The following is a 27,107-nucleotide window of genomic DNA, read 5'->3' as shown; positions in this document are numbered from 1 at the left end:
GTTCTGTGGTTAACAGGTTTGCTAAATGTGAGTTCTCACTCAGCCCAAGCAGCAAAATCTTCCTATCTACTTAACATGTGCATCAGCAAGCTCCGCATGCACCTGCAAAGCTCAGAAGTTTTCAAATAGGATGCCCTTATTTATTTCAAATCTGTTTAGTATTTGGCAGTTTAAGCAAAGATGAAATATTGCTAGTCCTCAGACAGAATTGTTTACACTGTTTCAGGCAATCGATACAAACAGAAGTATGATTTTTTTGTTAAACATTTGAAGAACACCTTTGTCACCAAACTTCAGTACCTTTTCAGTATTTTTTTTCCCCAGTCTGTTAACAAGAACCCTAAACACACTACCAGTGGCTGGTATCGATTTGTTTGCAAGGAAGTCAATCAAGATCCCAGTGGATTTCAGACTTGAAATTCTGAACACCTCTAATACTGCACAAGTTTTGACTCTGTTTAGTTCTAAATTAAACTCCTTTACCTTGGTAAAGGAAGCTCCACTTCCGCAAACTCTTCAAGTCTCTTGCTGACATTATCATGGTGAACTTCGTCAGGAATACAACAATCACCTTCTTCATCACTGGCTCCAAGAGCACTGTCTGAACTCTCATTCCTTGGAATGTCCCCTTCAACTCTGAAGGGGGTTTTCCTTCCAGCATCCCCATAGGGGACATCTTTAGCACCTACTTTAGGGGACTCCTTTCTAACAGCAGAACCACCTTCCACACAGTCCGGTGAATAGCTCTCCGGATTGTCAGAGCATAAAGTTCTAGTTTCTTTCAAGCTTGGCAATGTTACAGTTTCTACGTTATCAGTGGACAAAAGTAGTTCACCAGATACTGTGTTCCCTAAGTTCATTTCAGTTCCTTTAGTTTCCATATGTTGGTTATTAAGCATACTCTCCTTCCCCTCACAAGGTGGAATCTGTGCATAACAAATACTGTGTTTACTGAAGGGCAAAAAGGCAGCTTCGCAACTTTCTTTTTGATTCTGGGAAACATCCACAGTCAGATCTGCTGAACTTGAGGCACAATGTATTACCACCTCTGGATTTTTTCTGAATGCCCTCAGATTCTCTTCCATTTCTCTCCTTTGAGTTTCTAAGTCTGACTCTGGTGACGCAGAACTTCCAATCTGAAAGGTGACCTTTTCCAACTGGGAACTCCTGTGGCCAGACCTTTCAGGACAAGGTAAAGCAGATGACCTACTAGACAATTGCTTTTCCACTTTCCTTTCATTCTGGTTCTTGTTCTTCCTTACATCCATTAAATTCTCCAACTTTGATTGCTCTTCAAAGTGGTAGGACCCAGTCCCTGTGTCAGTGACAGTTCTTTTCCTACCATCAGCTGCTCCGTTATGCAAAGTGCTAGTTAGACAGTCAACAGCTGTGTCAGAGTTCTGACTGACTTTTCCTATTGCTTCTTTCTTTTCTTTTGAAGAATCTGTCGTAGTGCAAGTGCCTTCTGGATTATGTACCCACCCTGCAATACTGTTGTTCTTACTTCCATCACTCTTAGGAGGTAGGATTGGAGGCACAAGAGCAGGTTCATTTTTGACAGTGACCACCACATAATCAGACTCCTCTACCTCTCCCTTTTCTAGTGCAGTTGTGATCTTGCTTCCATTTAGCACTTGTTCTCCTTCTCCAAGCACTTCACTCCAAGTCAGCTGATTTTCTTGTAGCTCAGAGCATCTAATGAAGTAAGTTAGGACATAGAGCAACCGCTGCACCAACTCTTTACGTTTTCCAACAATAACAGTTCGAGTCAATCTAACCGGAGAACCTATGGCACCATAGAGATCACCTAGACAGGAAAACAAGAATTTCACATGCTTATACATGGCTGTAATAAGCTATACCACTTATATTCAACACATTTTAAAACAGCATTCACTGCAGGCAGACAGTTCATTTTTCATGGTTAATTCATAGAAGTTTAAAATACCAGAAGAACAGAAGAAGTCTCCTGACATTTCTTATATCTGACCCACATCCAAAAAGGTTTTGGTGTCCTTGTGAAGGTTTGACTGTTACTACTCAGTTTCTTGTAGTTCAAATCGATTACAGGTTTTTAATAACATTTACAAGATATTATCACTTGGAATTTGACACAACAGTTGCTGAAGAGTATATATCCAAAGCTCTGAAGCCCATGATACTGTTTTCTAATTTTGTACTAGTTCCCCCCCCCAAAATATTCTCTTAAATTGCATTCACTTTTTCTTCTCCTTTCTGTTAAACACCAATTCTCATACAGATCAAGTCTAAATTGCATTTTTTAAGATTCAGATATTCAAAACAGCAAAAAAGGTGCAGTATCAGCATAATAAGTGTGTTTCTGAAAATAGAACTACTTTACTGTGCAAGGCATGTGCACTTCTGTGCACTGGGAGTCAACACCACTAACTTTTTACTTTTGTAGGGAGGAGGAGAGAGTAGGGGAGGACTAGAAAACATTCATTATTAAAACACAATCGCAATATGAGAAGTAGGTACTAGGGCCTAATCTAAGTCTCCCTAGAACTACTTATTTGTCATCTCATTTATCCTGAAGAACCGCTACTTTGTTGAGAAGAGCCATCTATTTTCCAGCAGCATATCACACTATCAGCTGGAGGGTTTCCACCCAACATTCTGGGAGAAATAAGCAGACAGGTGGCTGGTACAGAAAAGTTCACACACACTGTTAGAGACAAGGATGGGTTAACTCAAAAACTGGCTATTACCAAGTTAACCCAGCTGTCTTCACTCAATACCCATTAGAGTATACCCTCCAAATGTCTTTGCCCAACCAAACCCTGGCTGACATCACCAGCAGATGGGAAGCAGCCACCACAAGCTCAATTTCCTTTAGCCAATATAAGCACTCGCATTGAAAGTGGATTTCTCTGGTTTGAGACATTATAAGATGTCTGCTAATCTAACACATTTTTCTAGGTTTTGTCCTTACTGAGGGCTGCTGTGTGGTGGCATCATTATGCTCTCTTCCCCCAGTTAGGGGCACCCTTGCAACCTGTCTGATGGCTTAACAGGCCAGCACACTCGTTCCTCAGTAACCAAGTAAGCTCAAGATTGCTCAGGTAGAATTCCATTAACCTCAGTGCCTGATGGGCCACAAGGACTAGCAGTTTGGAAAGGAAATGGGAAGATAGCTTTTCTTTCAAGTTGAGCACAGTTGCTAAAGAAATCAGATTCAGGCTTAGCATTCATTTGCATGGTTAAATACAACATTACTGATGCAACAGTAAAAATGTCACAACTGTGGTCCTCAAAACATGCTATTGCTAAGCATGTTAGATTGAAGCTCATGTTTAAAAGAGTATGTCTTCCTTACAGCATTACCTACAAATGCATCTATGTAATTGTAACTGATATGTAGTATCTAGTGAGGACATCATTCTGGAGGGGGAAAGCCACATACAGCACAACACTTCATAGGAAGTCACTTCTATTTTAAAGCACCCAGACACTTTATTTATTCTTTCTGAAGAAGGGGACCAGCAGAGGGCAACATCTTACTTTGCACATCAGTTGCTGCAACCACCTGATACAAGGTTTTGGGCTTTGAAACTACCAAACAAAACCAGTAAGCATTTTGAGTTCAGCCACTCAGAAATCAGCTGGGCCAGTGCTGATAACAATGCACAGCCTGGGAAGGCAAAAAGAGGATATGATTTCTTGACCAGTAACCAGTGGCAGCTCCTGGGAGGTACCACAACACCTACTGCTTATCTTACACCTTCCACTCCAGCTCTTTTTTTTTTTTTTTTTAAAAACCCTGGCCTGGCTCTATCCTTAACACCCTAAGCAAGTTTCTGTTTTTCTCTCCCTGGATGTCTAACCCATTTCTCCCATGCATAAGTCTTTAAAGACATGCTAAAACAGGAAACTTCTATTACAACTACACAGCCAAGATAAGAATTCTTGATTTCTTAAAGACTGTGGAGAGCTAAGCTAGACAATAAGCAAGAAACATGACCAGCATCACAGTGTAGAAGTCACATTACTGTTTTAGTGTGCATGTATGTCAATATATTATATCACTGAAAGTTAAGGCTGGTTTGGTACCAAACTCACACCTGCTGCCAAGACAAAGATTTTGAAGGATTCTACCACTGGCAGCATTGTTCTGAACTCTCACCCACTCATTTGATAGCATTATTTAATTCCCTGTACCAAGATAACAAAAGCTACATGATTTTTGTTAGAGAACAACCTGAGGAGCTTGGAATAAAGAGAAAATCTTGTCCCAAGCCCACTCACATAACTCTGAATGAATGGAGGCTCTGCTACTTGCCATACTTTTATTCTGCTTTGTGTCCACGGTAACTCCATGAAGAGGTAAATGAAGGCAGTCTGGGCAGTCTCAACTACATTCTCTCCATCCAGGATGTTTCCCCTCATTCTTCCCAAACTGCTCAGATCATTCACAGTGTTTGCACCCTCTTAAGATTTCTATAGAAAACCACTTAACCAGGCAGTGTAATTGGAGGACAAGGAACCAGTGAAGAACTGAGCACCTAGGCTACACTAACAGGCCTCCAAATACTCTTTAGCTTAATTCAAGACGTCTGTTGGCAACTCTGCTCAGCTTATACCAAGACAAATCGAATGTCACCCAGACTTCCGCCACCAGTCAAGTACCTCAAGCCAGTGGCAGAAGAGTTATCACTATCTCAGCTGTCCTAGTCCAGATCTACCAAGAGAAACCACATCCAATTCTAACTATGTACAAAGGAATGCATACTTCCAAGTAGCTTAGGTAAGAAGTGAATGCAGTGAAAGCTTTCAATTTCCTACTGACCAAGCTGTGCCCAGAGAGGGTTATATGGATGGGATTTTGCCAGCATGTTCACAAACTGTGATGTGCGCTTCTCAGAGAAGGCCTTTATGGGAGGATGGTCAACTGGCATTACTGTTGGCACCCAAGCCAGATGATACGTCAGCACCGCAGTTAACAAAGCAGCAAAGAACCTAGGAAAAAGAATATTGCACAAGTGTCAGAACATGCCCACATGCTCTGGGAAGCACACAAACCTTTAAGAAACTTTTTTTTGGGGGGAATAAGTTGGGTAGAGGGGAAAATAAAAGCTTACTGGTTTTTGTTGATCTGTTCTATCAGAAAGGTAAATTCTTTAAGAAAACGTTGGCATAGCTGGTTCTTTTCCAAGGTGTTGGACATCATATTAAGCCACACAGGCTCTGCAATCCTTGGAACAGAATATAGGTTCCAGATGGTAATTCTGCTCAAAGAAGATTCCCAAAAATTGGCATGTTAATACATACATTTCAAATTTGCAAATACAGGCAACCTATTCTCTATTGTCTATTGATTTTTATATATGAATTTACTTAAGTAGGAGCTAGGAGACTAAGCAAACTGGCATGTCTAGAAAAGTTTTCCAACTAGTGTCCCACAAAAATAGCCTATTTAATTCAGTGTACCAGCAACATAATGCCTTCAATTGCATATCCTTCCCTTTCTTGCATTTCTCTACGCAGTTTTATTCAGAGAAGTGCCAATTATTTGGTGGGGGAGGTAACCCTTTTCTTGAACTGCTGTCAACCTTCCCTCTTTTAGGTACCAAAAAAGAGGGCCTTTGACAATAACTTTCCTGTCAGTTTCACTGTCCAGCATCTACACTTAACAGTAGACAACTCAACTGCCTGAATATAACAATCCATGTGCCTGCACAAACATCAGCAGAATCCAACTCTTGATGAGGTCTTAAAGACTGACATTCCAAAGCACAAAGGAGCAAAACAAAGTACTTGTTTTATTTTCAGTCTGAAAATGGCTGAGCTACTTTTACTTAAGCTCTCAGAAAACATGTACCCAATACCCAGCACAGAAAACTCATTCACACTAACTTTAAAACTAGCTAAATTACAAAACCCTGCATTCAGTTGCTTATAATTGAAATTGACAAATATCTTTAGAGGTTCATTAGAACAACTCTCCTTGTAATTCAGAATTCCATCAACTCACCTGAATTCTCCCAGGGCATCCATGACTCGGCTGATATAAACCTGCACTCTTTGGCTGGATTCTGCTATTTTTCTACATGAGATCATGGCCTTAATTAAGAGTTAAAGACAAAACAACTTCTTAAAGGACTCGCATTCTTCATCTTTTTAAGCTTCATTAACATGTCAAAATAATTAAGATCTAGCCCAAGTGTTATGCAACTGCTCAGGACAGCAGTAGCTGCCAACCTCCCTCCACATCATGATGAGGGACCAACTCCTAAAACTAAACATGGAGAGACAGGATAACATTTGAGAGAGTAAGGGGAAGACAACAAACTTTTGTTATCACTCCTTTAGTGGCAGCACAAAAAAGAGAATACCATCCTTTCCACAGTCTCTAGGGAGTCAGGACAAACTCACAGTGAAATCGGAGGACAAGAAAAAGAAAAGCCACACAGCATAAATCTCTATTTCCCTTCTGACTAGAAAAAAACTACAGCTTCTTTTCAGCACATGCTGAGTTCCAACATGGGGCTTAGGCTCAAGACTTTGTGTGGTAAGGAGGGAGGGAAGCTTCAAATCACACACCTTCTCCCACTCTTCATCTATGATTCTACAATACTTCAGTCTGTTTGACACTTATATTTCCACATCAAACCAAACTGGTGTTCTGTACCTTTTCTATTGCATACTTCAGCTTGTTCATGTGGGATTCAAAGAGAGGAAAGTGAGAAAAAAAGAAATCCTGGAAGTTTCTCTGTGCTTCTTCTTTTTCAGGCAGAGAGAAGATTATGCTGATTGCAATTTTTTTCCTCCGGACCATTGCAGGATTGGAGCTACAGCTTTCATCAGCCATACTAAACATTTCTTCAGTGGACCTACAAGACAGATTGTTAGGACAGTTAGCTATGCACAGAACAGCGACTAGTCTTCTATTCATCTCTTTATATAGAAAAAGGAAACCTAAGAATAATTTTCCTTCTACTGCCTACATAATACTTTTCTGTCACGTGCCATGAACAGAGGATACCCAGCATATTGATAGATAAAACTTACATTTGCTCCAACAGATCAAAAGTAAGGCAACCCTCAAAGAGGCTAGCAATTACTGGGGTGAACACTTTCCTCTGAAACAGAATACTACAGATACCCTCCTTATGGATTTATCTTTAAGAGAGATTAAGAACAGGGAACAGAAAAACCAACAGACAGTCATTAACAAGAAAAGGTTAAAGGAAATTTACAAAATAAAATGAACTAAAGACAAAGTGTCACCACTTATTAATCACTAAAAACAATGTCTACAAATATACCAGTTGGATACATTTCCATTTAAAGTGCTTTGTTTTCTGCTAAAAAAATAAAATAAAATAGTGGCTATTTTGTAATCATTACTATTTTCCCAAGCTCTGTTTATTCACTGGAGAGTTCTGCCACATATCTTCTATTAGTGTTGCCAGCTTTCAGTGTTAAACATCAATTGATGCTGATCAAGACTGCTTCGTATCTTCATCAACTTGGCCTGTGGATCAGAACACACCTGCAGCAACACTGCCTGGACCATGTAGGGTATCCTTCTGAAAACTCAGAAGGACCTTAATTAGTAACAGGCCAACAGACACCTCCTGAAATCCAACAATAATGACCATGCAACTGTATGGCTTCGGTGCTGACTGTTCAGGTGTCATCCTACAGAAAAGGCCTTGGCCATCCAACAACATGACCAAGATGAACATGAGTCAGTAGTGTGCACAGGCACTGGTGAAGACTAAGTACCTGCTGAGGTGACTAGGCAGAAGTCTTCCTAGTCAACACCTCATTAGATAAGTGATCATTCCCCTCTACTAGGAGCTTATCAGGCCACTTCAGAAGAAGTGTATCCAGTTCTGGAGCAAGGCCAGCAAACTACCAAAAAGGTAAGGAACCCAGATCACATGACAAAAGGAAAGTCTGAAAGTGCTAGGTGTGTTCAGCCTGAAGGGACACCTGGATTGTTCTTTTAATAACCAGTGGGTAGTTATCCAGAAAATGGAAGTGGAGTCTTCAAGGTTAACAGGTTCACTCAACCTTTAGCTGTAAACAAGATGCAGCAGGGGAGTTTCTGGTTTTATGTGAAAGAACTTCACAGAAAAAATAAAGCATAAATTGGTTGCCCAGAGAGGTTCTTGAGACCCTTCCTTGGAGATTTTCAAAACTGAACTATATGTGCTCCAGACCAACCTGATCTAAATTCCATTTTAGTCCTTTGAGTGGGCAACTGAATTAGATGCTACAGATATCTGCCAGCACAAGGTTTTCTGTCATTGTACAGAAGGGTGGCAACTCCCAGCCCCTCTCTATTCTTCCATAAATACTTGCACTGCAGTGACAGACATTGATGTTACTGAATTTGCAAAGATTATTTTTATTGCTTAAAGTTTCTGAATTAACTGAATAGTGTATACACTACTTCAAGACATTTTTCAATTAAAGTATTCCTTTCAAAAGGAAAAATGGCTTTCAGTCCACATTGAGGAACTATAAGGAGCGAGTGGTAAGCACAGACAAGAAAAAGCTGTAGGAACACAAAAGGGACACATCCAGAGCAGCAGCTCAGAGGAACAGCTTGCTTCTGGACTTTTCTCATGAATTAAGTCTGCAATATCAGTCAGTGGTAATTAAATTCCTGAAAGCTTCTTGTATCAGAATTATCTTGAAATGAAACCTGTGGCATTTGTAAGCCCCTATGAAGCAATTACCAAGAGGAAAGTCCAAATCCTTAACTTTCATTCTAAGTTTAGTCTAAAAATAAGCGCTTTACAGTTTAATTGGTTTAACAAAACTATGCACACAAGTTTCTCATCATAGAGGTACAAGTCCAGAAATACAGGAAAAAATAAACAATAAAACCCCAGCAAAAACAGTTTGTGGGAAAACAGAGTTCAAGACAAAAACACAACCTCATTTGAACTTCAGGAACTTGCATGCAGAGACAAATTCCCAAGGAAGTTTGGAAAGGATGGGTCAGTCAGCATCTAAGAAACATGACAAGTTTTTGTACTGCTTCTCAGGAACAGAATTTGAAAAACAGCGGTCTGCAAGAAAAGCCTTTTCAACAAAGCTGCTAATCTAGCTTGGCTGCCAACTGACCACATGAAGTTCCAGCTATACATCTCATTTTCTCTGAGCTACTGGCCTAAAACATTAGTCATGAAAACGGTGGAGTCTTGGCTGTACAAACAGAGTGCAAGCTCTGCTGTCATTGAAGTAATTCAACCAGAAACCTACTGCTTCTCCAGCAAGCATCAGAAAACAAGCATCTGAAGGGGCCATTTGGCTCAGAAAGAACCCCAAACCAAAAGGAGTTCTAAACAGCAGAACTAATAATGCCCTGTTTCCAAGATCTTTCCTCAGCATGGATTCTCCCATGAGGAAAAGAGACAAGCTATTCCCCGCAGTGAATTAGAAGCCCAGTACAGCTACTTTCCTTTAAACAATTTGTTACGTTCATAACACTTCAAAGAACTTTTAACTGTCAAAATGCAGCTGCTACTTTAATTTGCCTGAAATTACATTATTTCCTTCTCAGTGTTTTAGCATTTTCACACACTGTCTTATTTCTTTAGGAAACTAGACTATTTCCATTTACTGAAAGCAAAAAGTTTACTAACTCATTTTCAACTGTCAGAATGATTTAGAAATCATGACCACTACATAAGTGCAACTGCATGATTCATGTTAATGATTCTGCAAAAATACCCAGGGAAAATGTTCAATTGTTGACACTAGGGAAAGATGTTGAGCCAGAATTATAACATTTGAAATTGGGCTTATCAAAAATAGTGCGGTATTTTATTTTTTTTAAAGTAGACCACATATTTCAACTGGCAGTTTCTAAGGTTCTCCTAACCGAAGACAGTGAAGAGTAACACAGGCCACACAGTACAAGTTTCTTGTAGTCCTCCACTAATTCCATATGGTTTCTTGGTGCAGGTGGATGAGTATATATGAGCAGACAATCAAGACCCATTCACTATTTTGCAGCTGACAACAGAAAAATTTGCTTATTAGCTACAAAAGGTCTGCTGCATTCCATGCTTTGTTATGCTATTGAGCTACAAAAGCTAATAAAATTCCAAAACAGAAGCCAAGCTTTTTGATCACAGCTCTTTTTTTCTTCCTGTTTTGGCAGAAGTCACATCAGGAACACCCAGTGCTAGCCAAGAGAGTTGTCATGGGCTATTACTCTACAATTTCAGTAATTGCTCACTAGTCAAGACTTCATCGTGGTATACTGTTATTATGGCAGTGGTGCTGTTACCGTCTTTCATCTCAACAGGCTGCTCTGCTCCTTCAGAAATAGAGGAAAGTTTAATTTGCTTTTCAGGATGGGGTCTTTAGACAGACTCTACATTCAGTAAGTATGTCAAATCAGGCCTTGTAGCTCACACTCAGCCAAAACTCGATCTTCCCTCATACTGGCAATCTTACCTAACGCGCACAGAAATCAGAATGAACTGACAGTATTTATGACAGAATTCATGCTTTTAAATAAAAGAGGCTTAAACTCTGCTTAAATTATTGCCAAACAGCTGTTGTAACCAGAAAGGTGTTTCACTCACCACCTTGGAATTATTCCGTTCTCTAAACTAGTTGTCTGACTTCGGAGCCAGCGACGTTGATAGCTGCTAGAAGATGATGATGAAGAGCTTGGAGATGGAAAAGGAGTGACCAGAAGACTGCTGAGAGATGCTATCAAAAAAGGAAGAAAATACATACTGAGTGCCAGTCAAATGCTTTTCTTCACACTGACAGGGAACAAGTTCACATAAACATTGTTCTTGCTTGCTGCTCTTTGTAAAAGAATTAGAGCAGTTTTCATGTAACTTGCTTACAACTGGAGGCACAATTATTTTAAAAAATTCTTCTTGCCATAGAGTACTATTTTCTTATAAAGACAGGGATCTTTCCTCTTACAACATACTAAAAGTAATCTTATTCTTATCAAAAGCATTCTGCCATAAGATGTGTTTGCTCTCTCATTACACTAGATATACCTCTCGGTCTCTTGACCTTTTTTCTACTCAGTGCAAACACCTCTTCTCTTCCCTTGCTATAGTTAGAGAACCAACCAGTTCTTCCTCCATCTTATAGATTGGTAAAAAAACAAAACAATAGCTGTAAGCAAAGAGCATCACTATTAATATTCTTGCATAAAGTCTTTGGCAATAGCAGAAAGAAAACTGCTTAGCAGATGTCAAAGAAATTTGGATTTTGGTCATAAAGGTGCCTAAATTCCACGTGATCTGCTGAGCCAAAGAACTGTAACAATTACAAAAGTAGGCAAACAAGAGAAACAGCAGATACCTGACCGAGCAATGCCACTGTCTCTGTCCTCATTTTGTCCTCTGCTGGGCATATCAACAGGTGTACTGTGTGCTAAAACAAACAGAACAGATCAATAGAAAATATTACTTAACTCACTATACTATTTGTCAGCATTTTAAAGAAATGCTTGAGATTAAAGGTCATAAAACACCAAAGTTACATCCTGTACCATTACTCCAAATAAGCAGTGTTGCATGAGCAGAGGTAGTAGCAAACACTAGGTCTATACTGAATGTCACGTTACTAGAGGAAGTTAGTTACTTGGCCCAATCTAAGGTGTCTCTAAGAAGCTTAAGAATGTGAATACAGTCTACATTACAAAGTGCATCTGATTTTTGATTGCAAGAACTGGTGGTACTACCATCTGTCACTCAACTTTTGTTTGCAAGATTTTTAATTTATACAAGTCAAATGTTACAACAGAAGTCAAACATGTCCTTCAAGCTTCTGATTTACTCCCCAAGCAGAGATTTATTATCTACACAGCTTCATGGTAAGAAACGTTCAGCTTATGATGTACAACACTGAAGTGTTAGTAGTGCAGTCACTGAAATTGTAGAGCATGCAAAATTTGCAAAGGCTGTGAAGAAACTGCATTGGTATTCAAGTTTTTAATTAATGAAATAATTAAGCCTAATATCTACCCACCTGCATGGGCCATCAGTATGGCTGTAAAAGGAGACTATGTAAAGCAGTGCTGAGTTTTTAAAAATTAAAGGAATTGATATTGTTGAAAAAAAATTAAAGCCCCTCAGACTTAGCTCAAGAAGTAGTTTTGACAGGTTTTTTATTTTTAGAAAATTAGTACGATATAAAAGAAAAAGCTGTATTATCAGCAGTACACCTCCACACTAGCAAGAAATCAGCAAGGCAAGAAACATAACTTCCCTAAGAAATATAAGGGCTCATTTATTATTAAACACACTGCATAAAAATGTCTTTAAAATTAAGCACTGGAATTAGAAACAGAAAATCAACAAAAACCAATTAATTCAGCCAGTTGTTTGGAAGAAAGATTTTAAGTATAAAGCCACATTTGTCTGTTGTCACTCTCTCAGCCCTTTCTATTTCTAGAGAGTAATTATGTTTCTCTTGTAATAATTCAGAGGAGCTGGATTTGTGTGCATATGGATGGGTCACACTGCGGTTGGCATTCCACACAAACCTGCAAAGAAAGAAGCACTGCGGATGAGCCGGAGGGGACCTCCTTCAGACACACCCTGCAGCAGTTTGCTGCTACACAGCTGTAACACACCTAGGAAACAAAAGCAATCTAGAGAAAATGCAATGCAAAAAAAAAGGAAAAGGTGATGCACAGGAAAAAAAAAACAAACTAGAGGAACAGATGGTGTCACACTGTCAGAAAGACATAGAACCTGCAAATATTTACCTAAATTACTTCCACTGCGACAGGTTCCCAAACCATTCTGATTAGAGCTCAGCTTTCCCAAGCTGGAATCTTGGTTGATATATTCAAAGCTATCTTGTAAGCTAAGAAAAGAGAAAAAGGCAGTGTTTCTAACTTGATCAATAATCATTAGTATTAGCTTGAAGATTAGAGTCATTTTATGATGAAGTGAAAACTGAAGATTAACTTTAGAATTACATTCAAAGGATCAGTAGGTTTTCTGAAACTAAAAGGAAAAGAGTCCCTTCTTTTCCCTATATAAACTCCCTCTTTGAGTTGTTGTAAGCTTCTGTGTATCACACATGGGATTCAGTTTTTTCAAACTTGCCCATTTTTGAGATAAAGGAAAAGAGAAAGATGAGAAACAGTAACTTTTGCTATTGCTGAAGGAAACATAGTGCTTCTTACAACATATTGCTGCACTCTTATGACAGCTGGAAAGGATAGATGTTTTGAATGTCCAAAGTACCTAACCTCTGAAGTTTATGGCATGCCTTTGACAAATTAAGAAGCAGAAACTCAAGTGATCAACTGATCTTTCTTCTTCTACGTCCTGGCTGAGACTTATCAAGTTCACACTTAACCACAAGCCCTCATTTCAGCCTTCATTTCCAATTTTCGACTAGACCTTTCCACTTCAGCTAAGTCAAATTTTAAAGCAGTGACAGAAGGCCTACAAAAGGAAAAAAAATGAAAGACAACTGTATTGGAGAACGAGGGTGGGAGGGTATGGAGGGGAAGAAGAGAGACGTTCTTACTTATTGTTGCTTCCACTGAAGCTTCCTACCCTGGCTGAGAAGACTTTACTTATCATCAGTTGAGGGGGAGAGCTGAAAGGATAAACAGTCATTTCAGTGAGTCATCAGTTCCAAGCGCCTGACAAGAGAGCACATCACAGAAAAGGACACTCACCGTATGTAGTGGATTTTCAAGGTGGAACCTTTGTAACTCATTGCCACCGAGCCAAACATCATTTCTCCCAGCATGTTGACATCAGAGGCTGGTCTAGTGTACTACACAGACAAGAAGAAAGGAAAAGCAAAAGTCAGTAATGACTTGACATACTATTTCAATTGAAAATAGTGACATAGTGCTGCATTTTGAATGGAGAATACATTCTGCTTTTTCATGCCAAATATGATCCTGTGTGGTTCTGACACACTAAATGCAAGTACAAGCAAGGACAGCTGGAAGATGTAGTTGGTTTTGCTCACTAGAGGAAACACTGCTACAAGCATTAAACTATCTTCACAAGTCAAATTTCTAAGTTCTCCTTTTCTGCCCCTACAGAAAACTTCTCAGAAGCATCTTTTATTGGAAAATAATTTGTGAAGACTGCATTTCTAAGAATGATCAAGCCAATTTCTTCTTATGTTTCAAAAGACTAACCATGAACAACAAATATTGAGGTTATCAATTCTGAAGGAACTGATTTACCTTCTACTTGTATACAATTTTTCTTCTACCTTGTTCTATAGATACTTCAAATTGTATTTTTTCTAGATAAAACGGTCATGCTTTCACAGACAGCCAGAGTATCCTAAAATTGTTCTTAGAAGTTTCACGTTACAATGAGACATTAGTCCCTCTCACCTACCATGTCCAATAGCTTCTTCAGAACTGAACTGATATGATTGACAGTCATGTTTATAACTAGAAGAGGGAACTGTTTAGTGCTTTTGACTTTCAGAGTTGTTAATGCTATTATTTTCTAATGCTTTCAAAGAGGTTAACATAGAATAAAAGCTTAAGATGTGCCCATGTATACTTACTCTACAACACCTTAAATATAATCAGAATCTTGAGTTATCTACCCTAACTTGAAAATACTAGAATTGTAACTAGGGATGCAGCACATGTAAGTTAAGACTTCTTCAGTAAGACAGATATATAGAAGTAATAAAGTAACATTACCTGGTACTTCGGTATTTGCTCTTTGATATTTTGCAAACAGCTTATCGAGGGGCTATGGGAAGAAATATTGTTCCCATTGCCTGCTTGGCAGTTCTTGACAGAAGCCTTTACAGCAGCATCCTCTGCCATTTTCTGTATCAAAACAAAGCAATAAGAACAATATAAAAAAATAAAATAATTACGAAAATAAGATTCTCATCCATAAAAACAGCATGACAAGATTTTTCTTAAAATATAGTTCAGCGACAGAATCAAACACTTATTTGGTTCAAAACACATGTATTGATTCTATAAGAAAAAAGGCTAGTATGACAAAATAAATACAGAATTACTCACATTTAGATCCTCAGACAAGTTTCAACAATATCACAGAGTAATTAGTCAGGTAAAGTTCTACTGGAAGATGATCCCCAATTGTTACAAACACATGGTGAGTAACATTTGCCAAAGTTTATGTAAACAAATCTTGTCTATAGGCTGCTTACAAATCAATTTCTGTAACCATTTGCACAATTAGTCAAGCCACATATTTTTGCTTCCTAACTGATTATCAGATCCTTAACTAGAAGAACAGCCAACAAAATCAAGGAATAAATAATGCATCATTTGGTAGAGCTAGCGGGTTATAAAATCCATTAGTTAAACCCGAGTAGGAGTTGCAAAAGACAAGCTAATTAAAAGTCATCTGGATATAAGGAAAGTTTACTCTCAAGTCACTATGTTTAATAACATTGTAGAACTGACCAGAGACGGAAGGGAAGCCTTGGAAAATATTACATTAATACTATTTATACATCTTTCATTAGAAATGCTGCATTTAACTCATTTAACAAAACTAACCTTCAGTGAAGACTGCTTATATAGCCTTAAGACCACCACACACTATTTAACCTTACACATTTAAGAAATTTGAAATCCCTTACTGAACATGTACTTAATGTGCATTAATGGAAGCCTCCATTCCTTCAGTGCATATCAGAACGAAATACATTTTAACAGATCTTTTTGTACGAGCTTGTAACTCACCGGAAACACGCACAAGCAGAGTTCAAGTTAAATAGATTTTAATGTGACCAAGGTAACCATGGATAACACTTTACAGAAAAGAAAGCAGCAGACAAAAAGAATTTATAATAACCAAGAGGCTAGTGCAACACAGCCAAATTTATGTCCTGTATTTTGGGAAAGGAACTGTAACAGGAAATTAAAATAGAATCCAATATTCCACAAAACTGATTTTTTTCAGATAAAAACTGAGTACTACACTGCAATAACTGCAGTAAGCTTTAGAATACTCAAATCATAATAAGGAGATGAAATAAGCAAAAGGAGAGATGCAGAAACAGGAAGAGGGAAGAGTGAGCAAAAAAAAAGTGGAACAGACAATCTGTACTTTTTGTAAGCTTAGAGTACAGTAATGGTAGAACATCCCTGTTGATTTAAAATAAACCTCCTGGCATAAAAGTCTTGTTCTTCTATATTTTATCCCATTCCTGCACTCCTTTTGTATTTTGTATTGTGTTTTTTTCTTGGCCTACTATTTATTTGTAACTACTTATGTCACTGTCATTAGGTGTTTATAATGACCAAGTGTTAGTAGCCACTTGCTTAACAAGCTATTGACAAAAATGCCAAATAAAAAACAGTCAGATACACACCACCTGCAGGAAGAATGGGAGATTAGATCAAAAGCACTGAAAAAAAGAGTACATTAAACAAGCATGCGGTTAAATGGAATGCTAGTTCCCCCAGGTAAGTTTAATGCACGCTTCAAAGACAACGTATTTTGAATATCTGATGTGAATAAAACATTTATTACATTCTAGAAGAGTGCATAAATGTACAGTATACACACAAACACCCTTGACTTCAGTTTACATAGGACAGCTTAAGAGTAATCCTGCCTTAAATTTGAGTCAGTTCTAGACTTACTGGTAGCATATCATTCACTTAATGTCAATGTCCTCTCTACTCATCATTCAAAGTGCTCTGGCATTTCTTTTTTACAAGGGTACCTAGACTAGTGTCTGCTGGGAAAACAGGTAATATCTTTTATCACATGCTATGAGGGAAATTTTAATCTGTGTGCACCATTTTTGATAGGTCATTTTGCAGTTCACCTTTACAGTATTAAAGCAAATGGGGTATTTTGAACATTTAAATGGAGCCAGAAACGTTTCTTCCACACATTTTGTCCTCACATGCTGTGTGTTTTTAACCAACTTTAAGACACAAAATAAGAATGTTGACACTAGGTTTTATTGGGTGGTGGGTGAAGGGATTAACAGATCAGTCTGACCCACTTACCCTCATAAGCTCATAATCAGTCATTAGCTGAAGATGCTCATCAGTCTGAGTGATGTGGAACAATTATATATTTGTTGTATGACTGAAATAGTTAGAAAGTGCTGTGTTTTGTTTGTTTTTAAAAGCACCTGCATAAGTAATTTTAACAGTCACAACTATTTGAGTATAGCTAGGGATTCTACAATCACACTGGTTTGCCAGAATAAAACTGCAGGTTGTAACAAAGACTTCAGAACAATCAAACTTTATATAATTCAATGCAGAAAAGAAACAGAGCTAGTAAGGCAGAAAAAAAAATAATATTGTTTTGCTTGTCTTAAATCATCCAAGTTTGCCATAACATTATTCCACAATTTGTGTGCCTAGAAAACAGAACAATTTGCATCTTCCCAGTAGCTACTCTTACCTGTATTTGTACCATCAGAAGTTATGTGGCCACACACTGCCATGTGTTAGTCTTACACATGAGGTGGTTAGACAAAATAGAGTTGTTTTCATTTACAGAAAGCCAACAACTTCACTAATGCAAATACTAAAGGAGGACCAGCACATTTAGACAAGCTAGACATCACCAGAACAATGGGACTGCCCAAACAGCTAACAACAAAAAAAAAAATCACATCCAACATTAAAAGGCTAAGGCGGTGCTCAGTTTAAAGGGGTACAAATTACTTTGCTTGGAAGTAAGTCAGGCTTAAGTTGGTTAAGTTCCAATAACACATTTGTATTAAAAAACACCAAGTAACAGATTCCAAGAAGTCTAAACAGACATCTAACACTCTTGGTGCAGCTATCACAGAACTCAGAACAAGTGAAAGATCACAAATAAGATTATGAATTTGACATTGTCATTTTAAAAATTCCATTCCTGCTTTTGGGAAGGCAAACAGAATAGGACAAATGCACAGTTCACATTTCATACCTGAATAACAGCTTCATCAATTTTGCGGACTGCTGTGGAGTCAAATAAGACCTGTCTGCCTCTTCTCTCACAGTCTTGGTAAACTATCAGTCGGATTTCATTCAAGTCAAACTCCGAAGAGGACCAGCTGTAGATTACAAACAAGTTATTAAAAACAGTGTACTCACTTTGCAGGCTCATTTAGGCAAAGCAAAAGGTATTCAGCAAATACATCTTTTATTCAGCATTTACAAGAATTGGGCTGTAATCAGAACTCAAAAGGACAGACACACAGGCAGGCACAGCCAGACCAAGTTTCATCCACCCTTTTTTCAAAGTTCTCCAGAAGAGAAACAAAAAAAAGTGTCCCAGCAACCTGGTGCTTTACTCTTACATGTACTCCCTTCTCTATACAGAGTCTCGATCACCTTTACTGAAAGTTAGGCATACCGTTTCATGCCCTTCTCTTAGTGCTAATAAAGAACAATGGATTTCCATCCTCTGCAACAGTCTTTCATAATATGGGAGGATTACACAGCCCCTCATCCTCTTCTCTAAACAAAACAGTGAATTGTTTAGAATCTTTTTACAGTCAATATGAGCTATGATTTTTCCAATATTTAACCATTTTAACCAAAAGACCAAGTACTATTTTTCCTCTTTTTGGGGATGTTCAAGGCTTTAAGAGCTATCATAGATTACTGAGACTTGACCTCCAACAATGATGGAACTCATTTAGTACATGAAACCAAGACACATAGGTCAGAAATGAGGAGACATTTCTTCTCAGGAAGAGCAGTCAGGCATTGGGATGGGTTGCCCAGGGAGGTGGTGGAATCACCGTTCCTGGGGGTGTTCAAGGAAAGGTTGGACGTAGCACTTAGGGACATGGTTTAGTGGGTGATACTGGTGGCAGGGGCGTGGTTAGACCAGATGATCTGGGAGGTCTTTTCCAACCCTGATGACTCTGTGATTCTATTGTTGAGACTGTAGCTGAAGTAAAATGAGTCTCTGAACCTAGAACCTGCCAGCTCCCCAGAGACACGCCGTGACAGACAACTTGTCTCCTCAAGCTACCACATGGAGCTGAAGAGCATGACTGATCACAGCTGCAGCAGCAAGAGATTCTTTCCTAATTCCCAAGGGAGCTGGCATATGTGTTGGAGCATGGAGGCTTGCTGAGCCTCGGAATTCAGCTACAGAAGATGTTTTTCATACTCTGTAGCTGACAAGCTGGAATTAATGGCAGAAACTAATAATGTGTAAAGCACTGCCCCACAGCTCTGGTGGCAGCCTGGTGCTCAGTCATATTGCCTCATCCCTGACCTGGATAGACCATATCCAGGGGTAAGAGTACAACTTATTAATAGCTGTTAGTTTAACAAATTGCATAACAGACTTCAGTCAAGGCTACACTGATCTCCCACCCAAAAGGATGTTTCACATAGGAATTTTCCTAAACTATGCCTTGCAGAGAGGGAAGGTGGAGAATTGAGGGGAGAGCACAAAAACGCTGTACAGCTGGAAGATGAGAATTTCTGAAGCTATTTCTTTTATTCCATGCTCCAACAGCCATAAATAAATGACGAGGTAAGTGTCATCAGCTCCTGCTAGTCAGTAAGGTAACCATGGGCAACACTCAGACTTGCAAAGTCAGTACAAGTCAAGCTGGCATAATTTCTTCTTTGTACTTCATCTTGAATTTCAGAGATCAATCCCCCTTTCTACATAGCTAGGAAGAAATACAAGGCTAATTAAGCATCTTTCTCCAAGGCTTAAGTACCTGTCTGCAAGATTTTACTCTAAATACCTTTGGAAAGAGTAAGCCTGATCCTTATCTCCACTTGAAGTGCTCTGATGCAAGTACACTCTATGTACATAACATGTAAGGGCCCAGCACCCAGAGCTGGATCAGGGAATACTGCTGAAGGCTGTTTTGCCATCAACAGTGAGGAAACTCATTGATGCATTTGTAGCATGCTGCCCCTAAAACACCGGGAGTGCCAGATGCTTCTTTTCAAGTTTTCCCTTTCAAAGAGAATCACAGCATTAACATAACCTGTATGAGACCAGACCCAATACCACTGCTGATACTGCCCAGAGATCCTACACACCTCGCACCCACAAAGAGCTGTGAGAACACGGTCTGTTTTACAAGGCTGGCAGTAGTTTCTCAACCCACTGCCTATGCAACACCATTACAAAATCCAGTTATACAGAATGCAAGAAACCAGAGCCAGCAATAGGCTTCATGCTGGTCTACCTCATGAGCTGGATATTCTTTTCTGCACCATATGCTCTACCTTTTCAGATACACAGGTGATTATTTACTTGCACACTTTTTGCAGCAGGCAGCACCACAGTCATAGCTGAAGTAACCATGCTGCTTTATTAAAACGGCCTGCAGATCCCCTTCCAAATAAAGGCAACATCATTACATCCTTAAAGAGTTAAGCTTTTTTTTTAAAACAAAAACAAAAAAAAAAACACACCACACAAACCTCCAGGACTGGCTCAATAGGGTCAGCAGTTCAGACCACAGGACTGAAAGTCTGAACTGAAAAAGATTCATTCATTTAAGGCATAGAGTTTGCCAGCACAGCCCTGTACCCAACCACCAATGCTGAAAGCACACTTGATACTTGTCTTGCCTGAATTTGTGTTTCATTATGAACCAGTGAGCCCCAATGCTCTGCACTAAAGCAAAATTCACATTGGTGCTGTGCCCACTTCTGAGTAAGAAGTGAGCAGAGTTCTTCCATAACAGATCCCAAACCAGAGCCAGTTCACCAGCCTGCTTGAGTGCCTTTTCCAAGGAGCACAGGCCACGAACCACTTATCTCTGTAAGGATTTCTACAATCTTTCATAACTTTAAACACATCCTACTACCAAACAGCAACCAGCATAAAACGTATCAGAGCTTTATGGGACTAACAGGGCAATCTAGGGAAATAACTTCAGATAATGCTTCTTGCAGCACTAACCAAATATCAGACAGCATCTCACTGAAGTCTTTGCTTTCAGGCTTTGCATTGCACAAACCACAGATGCAGTCCTTGCAGCAGTCTTACACATTACAGAAACCCTCCATCCTACTAAAATATCATTTGATAAGATCAGGCATACCCACAGGCAAGCTATACAGGGATACAACTACATGGGTTCATTACCTCAATGTTGAAGCTAGCAGCAGGCACAAGACTAGTCAGATGACCGGGATTATTCCCTCCCCTACACAAAAGTTGATGAGCAGACTGATTACAGTCCTTCCAGCCTTTATACCTTAAGCCAGCTTGTATAACATACAGCCCCTGAAACAGGGACAGCAGTTTCAACTGCTTCCTAGAAACAGCGTTGAAGAACACAGATGGCACACAGACTCATTGGTCAGCTCTGATTTCATGCACATAAAAGCCAAAACCTCAAGACCATAACTTATCTTTAAATTAGCTTCTTGCTTATTTAGCAATGCTGAAAGACACGCTTCTGTTTGTTTCTTCACACAATCTCTTATAAAGAGAGGTAAGATTCTTTTTATGCAAAATATTTGTTCATGGAAAACAAAGCACACCTCTGCACCACAGAGCTAAACAGAAGGAATGTTAAGCTAAGAAAACCCTTTCACTTTCACATCAATTGTCTAAAAAGACACAAATATCCAAAATAGGCAGAGATATTTCAGCCTACTTTTCCTAAGGTAAGAAGGCTCCTACGCTCGCAGGCAATTTGTATACATATATGTTCACCTTGACCAATTACTTAATAATTCATTAATCAACTTCAACCACCAAGCCTGACCAAAGGACGTATTTCTAAGCATTTCAGAAAAATAAATAGGGAAGGAAAAAACAGACTCTTTCCCCTTCCCCTCCAAAGCTACAATATAAGCCAACATTAACTTCAAGGCCACAAAAATTCTCGTGATGCATCCATGAAGGACAGGTAGAAGGCACGGAAAGATTCTGGAAGTGTTACATGGAAAACTGACACCAACACTTGCACATGATGTTTTCCATTTTTCATTGGCAAATGCAATCTATAACAATAGCTGCATTAGTTCTTCTGATTTTTGAAGAGAAAGCCTTCAACACGTTTACAAGAAGCCCTTGCTCCCTGGCTGCAGCACGCTATGTGTCCATTCTGTCCAGTTATTAGTATTTAATTCTAATCCCATGAGAAGTGGCTTTTCAGCTCTTCACCACTACTTCTGACACTCCAACTTCATGTCTTAAAACTTAGATTTGGTAAAACCTAAACTTGCACACTTCTTTCTCTCTCTAAAACAGCTCACCTAGCCATGTGTTAAATACCAAAGGAAATTATGTGAAACTTCTGTAATAGGAGTAGCGTTACATATACACCTACAAAGGAAAGTATCACTTACCATGAAGCACATTAATGCCCAATGTACCCTTCACATGTTATATGAATCCTTAGCAAGAATAAAGCGTGATACAACCACTACCTTTGGATAACTGCTGCTGCTTCTTTCACTTACTTTAAAAAAGCCTCTCAAAAAAGTTTTTACTGAACACTAACTGAAACATCACCCACCTTAGCCCTGTTTATATGCAAGTAGAATAAGAAAAAAAATTGTAAGAAATTTTTGATTTTCAACATTTTCAATCCCTGCTAGAAAACTACTTCGTAAAACAAAGCTAAAAACTTATGCACCAAGACAATTTGTGTTCTGTGCTGAAAGAATTGCTTACTGCTAAGTGACTCAAAGCACATGTTACAAATGCAATGACCAAAATAGTGAGTTTTTTTTTTTTTGAAGCTGAGTGCCAAGGTACTGCAAAATGTTAGAATGGAGTTCTGTCAGCAGTATGGTCTAGGAAGGTAAGAGAGTGAGGAGACTGATACCTAAGTGAGTCACTTTGGCTTACAAAATGTGTATCATGCTAGGTCCTATATATTCTTAACTTGCTGAAATCAGTAGATGAACGTGAGCTTGTGCATGTGTTCCTATTTCAGATTGAACTTGGCTATTTTGACTGAACCATTTTATTTCTCTATCACAGCACTAAAAGCCTCCCACACCCTTCCTCTCCTTTTTCTAACTGCACAACCTTTCCAATGATTCTCATCAGCTCTGGTACTTGCTGGACCATTCCACAAACAGGTTAAGTTCTCCATAACAGCAGACATTTGTCACAGCAAAAGAAAGTGGCTCAGAAAAGTAGCTGGAAAAAGTAGAAGGCAGCAGGACCTCCACCTCTTGGTGGCAGCATGAGTTATGCTAACTCACTTCACCCACGGAGCTACACACCTTTAGGAAAGGGCACAAAGAAAATGTTCCCTATCCATTTCAACTAAGTATTGAGGCTAGTTAGAAGGTTAATTGGGTTTTGTTGTTCCCTGAGTCAGTTTTCTGTCTGTTTAGTGAGCTAAATCGACTCCCTAAGGGAAGCCAGTTCCAGAAGGTTTGGAACAACCAGAGCCAGCACAAGGGGAAAAGGACAAGAGCATGTTGCCAGAAAGCAAAGGAAAAGGCAACGTGACTACCCCTTCAGCATCAGCAGTCTGTTTGAACAGTTCAGCTTGTCTAAGCTCACCTTCAGAGGGGATCTTTCCTGCATCTGGGAGATGCTAGAACTAATAAAAACCACCTTCAAGTCTCAACAACGGAATAGAAAAAAATCAAGCTATGTTCATCAACAAAGAACAGTTTTTCTGTACCTGGAACAGGTCTATTAGATAGATAGAACAGTATTTATATATTTTTTTTCTGTACAAAAGACACAAAAGTCATAAATAGTTTACAGACACCCTACTAAGGTTTCTCCTCAGATTCCAGATTAAGTTTAAACTTGCTTTATTTCTCCTCAGCTGGCATATTAAGTCACTGACCTTGGGCTTGTTCAGCATTTCTGCCATTACAGATACGAGACACTGAGGGAAGGAGACCTCTCTTACTTAGGGGAAAAGCAGAATTGTTTGTTTCTGTAAAGGAGCCAAAAAAGCTTGCCCCATTCTGCCTTGAATCAGTATTTTCAGTTAATACAGATCTCTAACCCTTACATTTACTAAGAAAGCTCCTGGTTCACCTTTATAACAACCAGCATGCACGCAATAACTGAAACGTGACCTATTTATTTATATTTGAAGACTACTTGAGCTGACCTTAGAACATTTTAGAAAGTGACTAATCACTGCTTCAGCACAACAACCACAGGCTAGAGAAATGAAGAGCCTGAAATCTATGCATCATTTAGCTGTGTTTTAAGTAGGCAATACCGAGCGCAGAATATTTATTCTAATATCCTTTATGGTAATTTGGAAAAGGCTACCCTGAACCATGTTTTCACAGTTACACAGCAGCAGGCTCACTCACTGGGGACAGTCACACACCTGAAAAAGGCACAACAAAAGCAGCTGAAGAAACACTACTCACGCTCCAGATTACTTTGATGTAATGCTTAACCTAGAGATCATTTAGAAGGGAAGCAGAGTTGCCCCCTCCACTCCTTCCTCACTTCACAGCATCCCCTCCTGCCTGCTCTGCAAATTGGTGCTACTTGACCCAGTAACACAGAAGGTGGCAAAAAATTGAGAAGAGGAAAACTAATTAGAAAAAGAAGGTGAGGTTATTTAACCTTAACTGAAAAGAAAGTCAATTATCCTTCAGAGCTCAGCTAGCATACACACAGATCTTACACATCACAGTCAAGAATGTAGATTCGATTTCAAACAACAGGGAAGACTTTCTACAGTATCAGTCACCATCAGCAGCAAGAATGACCTCCTTACAGAGCTTTCCAAACAGCTTAGTTTTCAGGCACGTGGTTACAAATCTAACATCAAGCCAAAACATTCATCCTCCATCAAAAACTGTATATATCCAAAAGTTACTTGCATACCTGTTTTGCAGCAGTCTAGTCACTCTGCTCACACAGCTGACACTTTGGTCTCTCAGAGATTTTCTAATCCTTTCATCCAATTTGGCACAAGGGAGATTACTTCCAAGTGGCACATCGCTGTTGTTTCTTGCTCTTTCTATTTGTCCCCCTGTGCCATTTGTAGCTTTTGGTGTGCCCCCACACATCTTCTTGTGCTACAGATCCTTTCGGGAAAAAAAAGCCGAGTACCAGCTGAAGTGACACAGCCTCAAGTAGATCTCCTTACTATACAGATCAACCATTAGCGATGGCAATTACTATCAGATTTCTTCCCTACACAGGAACAGTCTGCTGGATTTCTTGTTGGGGGAAGAAGAGGCAGAGATCTTCATATATTCAACATGCCATTAAAGCCGAATGGCAGCTGTAGCCTAAGTGCTGCTGCAGTTATCCCAGGCAGAGGAGCAGACATGACTTTCAAGTTTCAGAAGCCATCATAGACTTGCTCTGGCTGCTGTCAGAGTTTTTCTACCAAGCCTGGCGCAAAGCTGTAGCAGATACAACAGCTAATATTGACTTAAACTGTGTTTGTTTCCTGGTATGTGATTAGGTAGCTGGCAATTATGTAGTCACAAGACCCAACCATATGGCCTCTTAAAAAAAAAAAAAAAAAGCATAGTTGCTTTTGCAGTGACTCGCCCTTCGTTGCAAGGTTGTTCTAACACTGGCTACAACACCCTGTTAATGGCTCTCATGTGAGCAAGTGTCATCTGACAACTCCTAGCAACCTCATATAGCTTAGGAGCAAATACGAATCTGCCATCATGGCCATATGGTTATCAGGGGGAAAAATCCCCATATCGAGAAACACCAGCTATTCTGCTCTGTAATGGTTTTACTTTTAAGGACAAATGGTATTTACAGTTGGCTGAGAATTTGAAAATATTATTTTGAAAAGCTTTTAAAAAGAAGCAAAAAAACAAATAGTTTGTCGCAGACATTACGCTGGTTTATGAGAGTTTACAGTCATGTGCCTACTAAAACAATTTAATGGCAGTACTGGTGGCAAGTAGCTAATAAAATACTTCTGACCAAGATAATCTAAGTCTTTAAACAGACCAAAGGAACCTCACGTTTTTTTCAGGCTCAGGTAAGTATGCAGGAGAACAAAGTCCTCTTTCCCACCCATGCTTAAAAATCCACACAACTTAACCCATACACACCTGCCAATATCTCACCTCTTACATAGATTTTTTTTTCTAATCAGTAGTTTTAGACACTTCATAAAATGGCAGCCATAGAGCTATGTCCCTTCCAGATTAAAAAAGGGAAAATAACTTCACCCAGAAGGGCCACCCAGAAATGCAGCAGAGTCAGACAGAGAAAGATTTCAAAACCCAGTGCCACATGCTACCTGGTAAATAGCACAGCATCATCCTTAGGAAAATTTTGTCATCTCTGTAAACCACAACCTCTAAACCCTGGACAAAAGACAAGTGGACAGCTAGAGCATGGTAACACAACAACTTGCTCAGCCACAGAGGGAAGCAATAAAAAAAAAAAAAAAAAAAACTGTTTAAATCCCCAGAGTGGTGACAAATGCTATATCACAATTGCTCCTCTTCCCAAATGAGGGAAACAGGGAAGCTTTGGTCTGTTCCCGGGTTATTCAAACGATTTAGCAGAGGGCGAGTCCTCACCTCACTGAGGACTGCTTTCAGCAGCAGTGTTCCCATTCACCTCTGAAGCATGAATGAACAAAACAACCGATGGCCAGCACTTACATTAGGACCAGCAGTTGACAGCATTCACTTATCCTATCCTTTCCCCACACAGAAAGGAAAGGAAGTTTTGAAACACTCAAATATGAGATTTGTGTCAGAGACTAAAACTAGGAACACCTGAAAGCCCACTGAATAGCTGGTGGGCTTCACAATGATACCTCATCCGTACAATACTATAAATACTAAAATACTTGAGGAATTAGGACTGAAAATACACAAAACAGTTTCTGAAAGTTAAAAACAAAAAGGGAAAACCATGCATGGAAAACACCTTGAGTCCAAGGAGCAGATTACTGTAGAAAATGGAAGAAAGTGTCCTGCCCTCCAGAAATAATCCTCTGGGAAGCAGAGTTAAATCATTCTTTTTCTAGGCTATGTGACAGCACATCACCTGCTCTGTTTGTAGGTCATTTCCTGCCCTTCATCTCAGCTCTTCAGACAATTGCATAAACGACTCCAACTTGAGGTAACACTTCAGCAAGAGAATTTGGGGTGGGGGGAAAAGAAAAAACGTATATACAATATATACACATTGAGACTTAAAAACCTATACATTGTTTTCAAAACTAGTAGTATATTTGCAAAATCTCCAGTAAGGTTTTGTTTTCCA

The 27,107-nt window shown here is 39.2% G+C and overlaps 1 protein-coding gene across 4 annotated transcripts in view; it reads right to left on the bottom strand.

The window, feature by feature from the left end:
- The window catches only part of FNIP2 (folliculin interacting protein 2), a 49,377-nt gene that overhangs the window by 10,005 nt on the left and 12,265 nt on the right, over positions 1 to 27,107 (bottom strand). The window contains exons 1-14 of one of the 4 annotated variants that reach the window (XM_084517550.1): positions 24,735 to 25,259; positions 17,892 to 18,018; positions 14,663 to 14,794; positions 13,661 to 13,761; positions 13,507 to 13,578; positions 12,731 to 12,831; positions 12,506 to 12,595; positions 11,320 to 11,391; positions 10,575 to 10,704; positions 6,650 to 6,851; positions 5,993 to 6,081; positions 5,100 to 5,246; positions 4,808 to 4,977; positions 484 to 1,807 (exon numbers count right to left, since the gene is read on the bottom strand). In XM_084517550.1, the coding sequence (XP_084373676.1) occupies positions 484 to 1,807; positions 4,808 to 4,977; positions 5,100 to 5,246; positions 5,993 to 6,081; positions 6,650 to 6,851; positions 10,575 to 10,704; positions 11,320 to 11,391; positions 12,506 to 12,595; positions 12,731 to 12,831; positions 13,507 to 13,578; positions 13,661 to 13,761; positions 14,663 to 14,794; positions 17,892 to 18,018; positions 24,735 to 24,919 (2,942 nt within the window). In that variant the 5' untranslated portion in view covers positions 24,920 to 25,259. Of the gene's footprint in view, positions 1 to 483; positions 1,808 to 4,807; positions 4,978 to 5,099; positions 5,247 to 5,992; positions 6,082 to 6,649; positions 6,852 to 10,574; positions 10,705 to 11,319; positions 11,392 to 12,505; positions 12,596 to 12,730; positions 12,832 to 13,506; positions 13,579 to 13,660; positions 13,762 to 14,662; positions 14,795 to 17,891; positions 18,019 to 24,734; positions 25,260 to 27,107 lie in introns of those variants that run through there. The other 3 variants (XM_084517552.1, XM_084517551.1, XM_084517553.1) reach the window with 3 other exon arrangements.

Source organism: Aythya ferina (genome assembly GCF_964211825.1).
Source record: "Aythya ferina genome assembly, chromosome: 4".
NCBI classification, from domain to species: domain Eukaryota; kingdom Metazoa; phylum Chordata; class Aves; order Anseriformes; family Anatidae; genus Aythya; species Aythya ferina.
The sequence above is the reverse complement of the archived record's forward strand: the minus strand, read 5'-3'. Positions and strand labels throughout refer to the sequence as shown.